Here is an 11,026-nt window from a genome sequence, read left to right as displayed (position 1 = left end):
ATATTCCACATCTGATGAAATAAAATGCTTGACAAAGAGCAACCAGCTTGACGCTTGGAAAATGCTAATCTCTTAGGATCAAAGTGCCCCCCCCCCTGCAAGTTAACGTAAACTTCAATGTAACATGGAAATAAACCTTCACCAAAGAGTGCACAAATTATCACTCTGAGTTGAAACAAAATCAACATCAGAGTGTGTGCAAATCTAAGAAAGATTTTTTAAAACCAGTTTCAGTGATACCCTCCACCTCACTTTACACAGTTGTACTAATTTAGTTCTAATTGTTCAGTACATTGTTTAATTTTGGAAAAAATTAGATTAATGATTCTAACATTTATTTTTAGAAATTAATGTTTATCATAATAAAGGAAGCAGACTTTAATTATCATCAATGCATTTTTATGCGCACACTACCGCCACCTTCTGCCGTGTTGTGAATTATCCGCGAAGTAGTCTTTGACGTGGCTAGCTAAGTCGCCATATTGGAATTGCTTGCAGAGGTAGCTGACGACCTAGAAATCGAGAAAAATCTTATTCAGTCAACGCACATATGCTGACATCTGGCACCTTGATATGAAGTATTGTCATTTGAGAATAGTTTTTTGCGTGCTCATCTTCTTACGATGCTCTCATGGAGATGAACATAGCCACACAGTAAGTACGCCCCTCCATGAAAATATGCAGTCGAAGATTAGAAAGTAACTTTTTACCCTTTTCCGATATTGAAAACTGTGACTCTTTTTCTATAGAAAATGCGTAATTTTGTTTTCTTAATGTAAAGACATAAGTCATGCAACTGCGTTGATTTGAATTTATGGCAAGGAGTAAATCATCACCTTATTATGTAGTAACGCCGGTAAATTAGCCATAGTTACCAGTCCCAGAAATGTGAAAGTGATGCAGGGTATCGTACCTTTGGTGGTACTGAAATGGATTGTACTTCTTTTGTTGAGAATTCATATTACCATGCACAGACAATACCGTACTTCGTAAATGTATTAAAAAATCTGCACTCCCAAATCTGAGACTGAAGAGATGGCACTATTTAATATTTAATATTTGCCAGCGTGGATATGAAGTGGGCAATTGTGTAAATTGTGGTAAGTCCAAATTCTTTGAATCCCAACCTTGAGCAAAACTGAGCTTCATATCAGACACCATTGCACAAATTTGAAATGCAGAAAGACTGCATAAAGTGTTAACTAAAACTTTAAGCAAGGAAAGGAAGGTTCCCAATGATCAGGAGCACTTAATATCATGTTGTGATTTTCTTCACGAACAAAATTTTAGTCTTGGTTGTTTGAAGTCTAAAAGCTGAAGTCATTTTTCTTGCACGTAGGTGTTATTTGGCCTATTCTTTTCCAAACACTTACCAGCAAATGCCATAGTAGAAATGGTTGTATGGTTTTCATTGTATGCAAAGGTAAATTCATTGCCTTCACTTTTCAAGTGTAGGTAAATTTAATTGATAGTAGAAGTTGACCCCTGCAAATATTTTGCTATCACAATTGAGAAATTGATATTTGGACTAGATTCATTTGTATCCAGCTGGGGTTTAATCCTCTAATGTTTGAAAGTATAGTTCAGTTGATAGAAAGAATACGTTATGATATTTTGCTAAACAAGGCGTGAGTATTAGTAAGATGATTCCCAGAAAGGGTGAACTTTATCTCCTTGAATACAGAAAACAAAAGATGTTTGTCCAGTCGCTGATAAGACTAAAGACACATGTCACCTTCAGATGAATACTGATATGTGTAGATGGAATGATATTTGGATAAGTTCTCACATCCATCTCGGGTAACCTGTGCTATTTTCTTATAGTTGTAACCCCATCAGGTGTTGTTTCTGCTTGCATCATACATCAATCCATCTTGCCCTGATAACTATGTAATATAAGGATTGAGGGTTGACATATGGCTCACAGCTGATGTTATCTTTATGTTCTAAAATATGGAGAAAGATAATTATAGTAGATAAAGACATAATTTATATTGTAATTTGGCCTCGGTATTTAAAAGAGTAGAAAAAAGTAGTATTATCAACTTATGTTGTACAGTATGGTTCATTCAACTTTCAGTACGAGGAAGGAGAAGAAGTGGTCCTATGGATGAACACAGTGGGGCCCTACCACAACAGACAGGAGACCTATGAGTATTTCTCCCTGCCATTCTGTGGTGGGCCCAAGGAGACCATAGGCCACTACCACGAGACTCTGGGGGAGGCTTTGCAGGGAGTGGAGCTGGAGTACAGTGGATTAGACATTGACTTCAGGGGTATGTATATAAACTAGTATATCACGTACAAATTGCAGTTCTTGAATAGAATAATTTTATCAGTTTTCAACCCTTCAGTTGTCTGTTGGCATGAAATGAAGCACTAGTCTAATTAGTGGAATATTTGCATTGCAGTCATTGAATAGCCCTAGGCATTAAATTGATCATCCAGTCATGCTATGAATATGCATCCCATGTGTGACTTTTAGAATTGTGACAATGTTATGCCTTAAAGGACTTATACATTTTAACTAGGACTATAAAAGTCTTTTCCTTTTAACTTGAATTATGTGGAATGCAAATTTCATCAATACATTTAACATACTTATATACATATTTTAGTCAACAAACCTAAGACCACTTACTGCAGTGTTACTCTATCAGAAGAGAAATACCAGGCATTTGTGTATGCAGTAAAGAACCACTACTGGTATCAGATGTACATTGATGATTTGCCTATATGGGGTAAGAAACCAGAAACGTCTTAATTTAAAACCGAATTTAGAATGTCACCGTGAAATTGCAGGGTTATCAGCTTTTTTTAATGTGTTTTCCATAGGTCGAACTAACTTTTGCCTCCTTGCAACTAGTTAACTGAAATTGGATTTAAAAACTAACCTTAGTTTGTAGACAGTTTTAATGTGTTCAAGGCTGTGTAGGGTAGAGTACCGCTTCATATTACCCAATTTGCTGGTGGCTTGACTTGATCAAACTAAAATAACCTGTCTTTGTTAATATATCTATACAAGGTCAGTATTATTTGAAATTGTTATTTGATAATATTAAATATACATTGGTCGCACAATTTTACAGTAGTGTTCATGGAATTGAAATCTTAGTTACTTAAATGTTTTATCCCTATAATTTTTTGCAGTCCGACTGTGGCAGTTCTACAACATTTTACTTTGTAAAAACATCGTAACTCTTTGTCACCCTTTTCTAGTGATTTATTACAAGAGAGGTACCATTTTGTGAGATATGTAGTGATGAATTTGGTGTTATGAAGTTGAAATATTGTTGATAATAAGATTGCTTCCACTGCAGATTTTATGAGCCTTCCATAGTATTGGTTCATGTTTGATGAATTTGGTGTTTGTTTTCTGTATATGTTCTTAGGTTTCTTCTCTCTCTCTTTCAGGCATAGTTGGAGATGTTGATGAAGGTGGAGATGGCTACTACATCTGGACACATAAAAAGTTTGATATTGGCTACAATACAAACCAGATTGTTGATGTCAACCTCACCAGTGAGGCCAAGGTGAAATTAGAACCTGGAGCCAAAATACCATTTTCATATGAGGTAACTATTCTGATTGTGAAAATGCAACTTTTACGTTATGATATGAAAATGTTTAGTGTATTTTTTTTTGCCTTTTGATTTTTATGGGTATATGCCTTTTATGAGAATGTATTGTATGGAAATTGTTGAATAGAACCTTTTGGTTAACATAACAGTTTTGATATTTATCAAAAGGAAGTCAATTACCCAATATTGTGCTCATGCTATGACAGACTCACATTCCACATGGACATGTTTGATCAAGTCAGCTGTCTTTGTGAATACATACATTACATATTTGATAAGAGATTAACTTGGTTTATGTCAATATTTCCAGGTGAAATGGGTTGCTTCTACTGTGAAATTTGATGATAGATTTGACAAATATCTGGATCCAAACTTCTTCCAACACAGGGTAAGAAAATTGGCAAAACTCTACTTGTTATTTTGATTGATTATTTTAATTGTTTGATTATTTAAGCATATTACCAAGTTGTCACTGTAAACAATACTGCAGACAAGTAATGTGATAAAAAGCCTTACTTTTTATCAAGATTGCAGTTGTAGCAGGAAGCTGACAGTACTATCATAACTTTTCTCCAGAATTTACTTCGTTTTACCTCATTATCTATGAATACACCTAAATGGGTGAACTGCCTCGTATAAATAGAATTAGATCATTAGCCTTAAATGGTTTTAAAAATCTTTAAATAGCATCTCAGTGTAAGTTTGAATGACATTTAATTCTTTCATATCTAAGTTTTAAGTTTCCATATTCTTGAGAGTTTGCAAATAAGATCAAGGTTTGTATTTCAGATCCACTGGTTCTCCATATTCAACTCCTTCATGATGGTCATCTTCCTGGTCGGTCTGGTCAGTATGATTCTGATGAGGACATTGAGGAAGGACTATGCCAGATATAGCAAGGATGAAGAGATGGATGACATGGTATGTTGTTGTTGTTATTATTAGAACTAAAACTGCTAAAAAATGCCTTTCTGTTTCATGATTGACACAGTTTTCTTCTCGGGATTCAAGAATGCAGCAGAAATTTATGGAGGAATGGCCATAAACAAATGGATAAAATAGTGTGACTGGAAAGGATAGTTATATAAATGTAAATTTTTCTTTGAAGAAAGTTGTTTCTTTTGATCTCAATAAAGAAGCTATTAGGTTTGCAGGAGAGACAGAAGGAAGGGGTTGAGGACAAGACGAGAGAGATAGAGATTTATGTTAATTGATTGATTTTGTACACATTGGGTCACGCTCCAACTTCATTTTCCAGGAACGTGATCTTGGAGATGAGTATGGTTGGAAGCAAGTCCACGGTGATGTTTTCAGACCAGCCTCGCACCCACTATTATTCTCTGCCCTGATTGGTTCAGGATATCAAGTCTGCATTGTCACACTTTCTGTAATCATTTTTGCTCTTTTGGGAGAGCTTTACACTGAGTAAGTAATGCAAGCTTTGTTTTACCAAAATGTGCCAACAGTATGTGTTGAAGTTTGGAGTGGATTTAAAACAACAGATGAAATGTCAAGACAAAATTTATCAGAGATAAAAAGGCTTTTGGATATATCTGGAAATCCAAATATTTGCTCCATGAGCACCCCACATATAGTTTCATGCCTTCAGAACTTGTGCTTTCAGTATTTTTCAAGGGTCCACTTTCATCTCTGATTTATTATCAGTAACATAATTCTTCAAAATATATTTTTCAAATATGCTAGAGTTTGAAGTGAAAATGAGGTTAGTAATGATCTTCGAATGCAGCCATTTAAATTCCAATTTTGTATCATTACAGGCGAGGTTCACTACTTAGCACTGCAATATTTGTGTATGCTGCCACGTCTCCTATCAACGGCTACTTTGGTGGTGGTCTGTATGCCAGAATGGGAGGTAAGGAAGCCTAATTAAACAATGTTTTGATAGTATCAGGAAGGTCCGGTGTTTGGCGAAGACTTGTGAACAGAGTGTGTAAAAGTGGAGAAGTGAAGTGGTTCTTATACACTGCAGCACAGTGCAGTACATAATTTGCCTAGCATATTTTTGGCCCAATTTAAACTGGCTGTAGATGTTCTCATGACTCTGTTAAGATAAGCTGATTATTTTTTGCTGCTTTTAAATTCAGTGGTATGTACTAATGAAGTAATGCTCCTGTATCCCTTGTTGCAGGCAAAGTTTGGATCAAGCAGATGTTGCTGAGTGCATTTTTGTTACCCTTCATGGTGTGCGGTACTGCCTTCTTCATCAACTTCATTGCCATCTACTACCATGCATCCAGAGCCATCCCATTTGGAACCATGGTGAGTTGCACTAGTCACTTACTGACAATATTGCCTTAGTGGTTGTTATTATAACATATGGAGGGGCAGGGGCTAGCTTGTGATCACAATGATGATACTCACCCAGCTCGCTTTGAGCAAATGGCTGTGAAGAAACTTTGTTCCAACGCAATTGTAATCCTGAGTGATCATGCAAACATACCATTAGTAATTAATTTGAGCTGCATTTTAGCAATATTTTGAGATGATGTGCAAAGATGAATCATCCTGACTGTTACTTTCTATAGATTTGATTACTGTTTTTTGTATGTTCCAGGTTGCCGTCACATGTATATGTATATTTGTCATCCTCCCCCTTACTCTGGTGGGAACAGTGTTGGGACGCAATATGTCTGGACAGCCTAACTACCCATGTAGAATTAATGCCGTTCCCAGACCAATACCAGAGAAGAAATGGTAAGTATAACTTCTATGTGCATCATGTTGTATAAATTATGGCATTTTTGTTTTGTGGTACAATTGAAAATATATGACATGTAAATTCATAGAAGATGTGCAATTGATGTACAAATTGAAAGTAAAATTTATGTAGTAATATGCCATAACTCTGAAAGCTGAGATTGACGATGCATGGTAATTTCATGTAAGCATGGTGATGGAAAATTACAGTTGCTGGATGTATAAAATGGATGATTAAAAAAATCTTATAAAACCTAGTGCTAGGATTTTGAGAATAGAAGCTTAAACTGTGAAGTCATTTGCCCGATGTAATCTCAGATGACAGCATTTTAATGTTACTGTACCCAACTTTTCTTTACAGGTTTATGGAGCCTGCTGTGATAGTCATCTTAGGAGGTGTCCTGCCCTTTGGGTCTATCTTCATTGAAATGTAAGTATAAAAGAGGAACTGTCACTGTCATTTATGAATGTAAATAATGTTTTTTTTAAAGATATTGGAAAGATGCAAGAGAGATATTTAATAATGGGTCATGGAAATATGTGAAGCATGTTTTTTCCTTCTCTCTTATGACACCCAGTCATTGTAAATTAAACTAAAATTTGATTTTCCAGGAAAAATAACCTGTAAACTTAATGTTAGTATATTTCTTCATTTCATGGCTAACTTTTTGTATCCTTTCAGGTATTTCATTTTCACTTCATTCTGGGCATACAAGATCTACTATGTGTATGGTTTCATGTTGCTGGTGTTTTTAATCCTAATGGTGGTGACAGTCTGTGTGACCATTGTCTGTACATACTTTTTACTGAATGCAGAGGATTATAGATGGTAAGATCCATAGATCCCTTTGGTCTGGCCTGAAATAGAAATGGTCTGAAAGTGGTGGTCAGCTATGATGCTGTGACACTTCTTGTCCAGTCATTTTGTTAAGGATTTTTCTTTTGTGTTTTACTTATAAATCTGTTACTTATCAAAAATTAAAATAAATGTCAATTTTGTTTTTAAGTTTTTAACCAAGTATTTAATTTTTCGCTTGTACTTTTATATTTCATTTCTTCTATTTTAGGCAGTGGACAAGTTTCCTAGCAGCTGCATCAACATCTGTATATGTTTATATGTATTCTTTTTATTATTACTTCTTCAAAACAAAGTAAGTTCAATTTATAGAGTCTATGTTCCAATTCATCCAGTAGTGTATCACTATCTTTTGTGATAAGTTAATTAACTTTCACTGACATCAATTTTTGTCATCTTTATGACTTCAGCAAAGTTTTTGAGTTAATAGTCGATAGATGTTAAAAGCCTTACTGCTTATTGCAGTGAACGCACATCGGTACTGTTGTGGGTTAAGATATTTTATGAGATTGATTATGGGAGTTTCTAAAGCATATTTGATAAAGCACTTTTGCAATACATTTTTACTAATCTTTTATGTATTTAAATGTGATTGTGTTGAAGTTCAGAAAATGTTGATATGTACCAGAAATCCAAAAAAGATTGATTTGTGTTTTGTGTTAAACAATTATTCACTTGTATTCCAGAATGTATGGGCTGTTCCAAACCACCTTTTACTTTGGTTACATGGCTCTGTTTAGCATGACCCTGGGGCTTATGTGTGGTGAGTGAAAAAAAAGGGTCTTTTCTGATATGGTATAATGTTGACTTTATCTTTTAAGTTAAATATAGAAGGCTTAAAGAGTAGGAAGACTGATTTGTCTCGAATTTATGGTACCTGATGGAAAGCGTTTGACAGATTTGTAAAGGAACATAGCTCTAGAAAATGATGACATATTCAATTAGTCTTTTCCATGTTGTCTTTCAGGGGTAGTTGGGTATGCTGGAACGAGTATGTTTGTCAGGAAGATTTACTCCACAGTGAAAATTGACTGAGGGCAGTTATGCAGAGGAACTATATATATTTATACAACCAAAGGCAGGGACACCCTGTGGTTATTGTATATTAATAGAGGAGGAGGAGGAAGAAAATCCTGGTGCTTGGGTGAAAGATGTTACTAGCAATGGCAGACACAGCTGCTCAAGGTTAGGACATTACTTCACAGCAAGATGCTGAGATACTGATACTGACTATAATGGCCCCTGGGAGGCTGTCAGCATTCTGACTCTGAATTTGCTGGGAGTGATTTACAAAGTAGCTGTCAGCATCCCAGGGTTTCATAAAACAATGGTTCCTGTGGCTGTCGGTATCTTGCTGCATCCAACACTCTAGGTGGAGGGTAAGGGGATGAAATTCTGCTCATAAACAGACAACTGGGAATCTGTGAGGAAATGTTGGAGAGAATGGATGGCTTAGTATGTAGCTTGTGTGCCAGCTCTGGTGCAATAATTAGGTCCTACCTTGTCTGGAGAAAAACAAGCCATGCTTTATATTTCTATCTCTGGAACAAAGAGAGTTCTGTCCACAATAAAAAAACAAGTATTTGTAAATAGGTGTTCAAAGGGGAATGTGTACATCTAGTATGTTATTATCATTATTTTCTGTAGTTCTTGTGAATGTATGTTTTAAAACTGATAATAGAAATGCTTTGCCTAATGATAAAGCAAAAGGCAGATCTAGTAAATGTCAGTGACTTGAAATGATTGTGATATCCATCGCCTGTTGCATTAGACATTGGACTTGTTAACATTCCCCCGACTTCTTTCACTAGAGAGTGATTATCTGCAGTCTGGAGAAAATGCATAGACATACTTATATATTATCAGGTGATAGCTGTATTGTCTGAATATAACTTTTGTATTCAGTGGTATTAAATACATTTAATATTATGAAAGAGATGTTTTGCGTATTTGATGACCGAGTATTCATATAATTTTGACCTTTGTGTGAATGCCATCTGTCCTACATTACATGTGAAACCTCCAAAAGACTGAAGTGTTTTCTTGTAACAAAACCCATTGATGGAATGTTGTGATTGGTGTAACAAGGGATCTCGTGTTAAGTGCTGAAATGCTCTACTGTTGTGATCATGCAAACGTGTGTACAAAGATCCTTTAACAAATATGCGTGTTAGATATTTTACAAGAGCAGACATCTGGTAAAATGTTATTTACCTCCTAAAGCAGAAAAGATCCCCCAGAATAATGGTAGATCCCCACTCTCAGGACAAACAAAGGTGATGACAAGGGCAGCTTTGAATGTGGGAAGCAGGAAATTGTCATTAAGGTTCTGACAAACCTGCTCTTGTACCAGTGAAGAAGTTGCCCTGGAAAATGTGGCCTGCTCGGGAAATGCACCAGGTCACTCTGAAGCACATGATCATAATTGCTCGGCTAAAAGTGCCCTACTTAATGAAAGGAAATATCATATAATAACAAGTGAAAGTGTCTTTGATCTGACTGATGTGTCTGCGTCATTATTTTGTAGCATGACAGCTAAGTGCCAACTTTGATGTAGGAAAATGCTGTTCAATACTTTCTCTGAATAATCTGAACATGCTCATAAAACAAAATATCCTACAACTCTTGAATTTTTAACATGGTAAAATCGTCTTGACAAGAAAATGAAATTGATAATTTATTGTGTTGTATTTTGTAGAAATTTTACATAGTGAGGTGAGCCTAGATTGCCATTTGAATTTGTCAGGCAGACTTCAGCTGCTCTGCTCTGAGATCCTAAGGTGTTATTCAGATATTTGTCTTAAATGACTCCCTTAAGTATACAATGTAACACTCACACAGTGAGTTCAAACATATTATCTGAAACAATCAAGACTCTCTTTTCCTCTCCTACCAGCTCTTTAGTAAATTTGGGAATGAAACCGTCTCTTTCAAATATCAGTATTGCCTGCATCAGCATTTGTAATTTAGTATTGTTGAACAAGTATGGTTTTAGAGGCATGGTAGCAACTCCAACAAGACTTTAATTTTGGAAAGATGGTTAGATTTCTGACAAGATGTCACTTTCAGAGAAATGGCATCATTTCAAACAAGTCCAGTTTTGGAGAATCTGATATGAAGTCCTCTTCAGATCCTCCAATGGAGAAATGGTAGGAAAGGCAAAGAAGAGGGTCTGAATTAACTAAAAGTTGTAAAGATCACTAGATGTTCACTTATGTCACTATCCATATAATAATGTAACTATTTACAACATTTGCAGAAAGGCTACCTAATGTAAATCTGCGTAAATTACATACATGTTTGTGGTGTATAAGTATTTATATAAACAATTGCAGTTAACATTTCACTGGACCATTTACAAACTAAAATGTACAATTCACACACTCACACATGATGATGGTTGATCCAAGCTGTGCCACAGAAGCAAATGTAAAAGGCTCAAAGGCCTGAGTTAAAAAGAGATTAAATCCTACTGTCAAATATCAATTTAAAAACACCTTACTAGTACAGAGAACTAAATGTAATAATACTGACAATATTGCTGTGGCTTGGTAACGGATAAAATAGAATATTCTTATGCAGTCAAGTCATATCACTGGTACAAATATCAGTCCACACAATAATAACAATGGCACAATAGGATCTGATTTGTTCTGGAATAGGGACATATTTTGCTAGTGAAAATTATGAAAAGCTAACTTGAATTTGAAGAGCAGCAAGATTTGTAGACACCCTACCAAATTCTGATAATAATAATAATAATAATAAGATTCTTATATGGCGCCTTACATTCTATCTCAAGGCGCCTTACAATAATGGCTAATATACTAAAATCATTAAAATGACTACAATATTTTAATCATAAACTCTC

At 35.4% G+C, this 11,026-nt stretch overlaps 1 protein-coding gene across 1 annotated transcript; it reads left to right on the top strand.

The window, feature by feature from the left end:
* Positions 1-442: 442 nt before the first annotated feature.
* On the top strand, positions 443-9,654 carry LOC106155401 (transmembrane 9 superfamily member 3). Its single transcript, XM_013530221.2, has 15 exons — positions 443-654; positions 2,081-2,276; positions 2,619-2,741; positions 3,415-3,575; positions 3,892-3,969; positions 4,371-4,502; positions 4,840-5,006; positions 5,360-5,454; positions 5,731-5,861; positions 6,157-6,296; positions 6,661-6,729; positions 6,982-7,128; positions 7,367-7,450; positions 7,842-7,918; positions 8,123-9,654. The coding sequence occupies exons 1-15, from the start codon at positions 574-576 to the stop codon at positions 8,188-8,190; spliced, it is 1,749 nt and encodes a 582-aa protein (XP_013385675.1). The 5' UTR covers positions 443-573; the 3' UTR covers positions 8,191-9,654.
* The last annotated feature ends 1,372 nt before the right edge of the window (positions 9,655-11,026 follow it).

The sequence above is a fragment of the Lingula anatina genome, chromosome 2 (genome assembly GCF_051362555.1).
Source record: "Lingula anatina isolate TDL-2025a chromosome 2, LinAna3.0, whole genome shotgun sequence".
In the NCBI taxonomy this organism is placed as follows: Eukaryota; Metazoa; Brachiopoda; class Lingulata; order Lingulida; family Lingulidae; genus Lingula; species Lingula anatina.
Note: the sequence above shows the minus strand (reverse complement) of the source record. Positions and strands in the feature narration are given on the sequence as shown.

Bases quoted from the DNA above. Each gene is read 5' to 3' on its own strand.
- LOC106155401 (XM_013530221.2), top strand. From the start codon at position 574: ATGAAGTATTGTCATTTGAGAATAGTTTTTTGCGTGCTCATCTTCTTA. The intron at 2,742-3,414 runs GTAAGAAACCAG...TCTCTCTTTCAG, and splicing joins TGATGATTTGCCTATATGGG to GCATAGTTGGAGATGTTGAT. The intron at 7,129-7,366 runs GTAAGATCCATA...CTTCTATTTTAG, and splicing joins AATGCAGAGGATTATAGATG to GCAGTGGACAAGTTTCCTAG.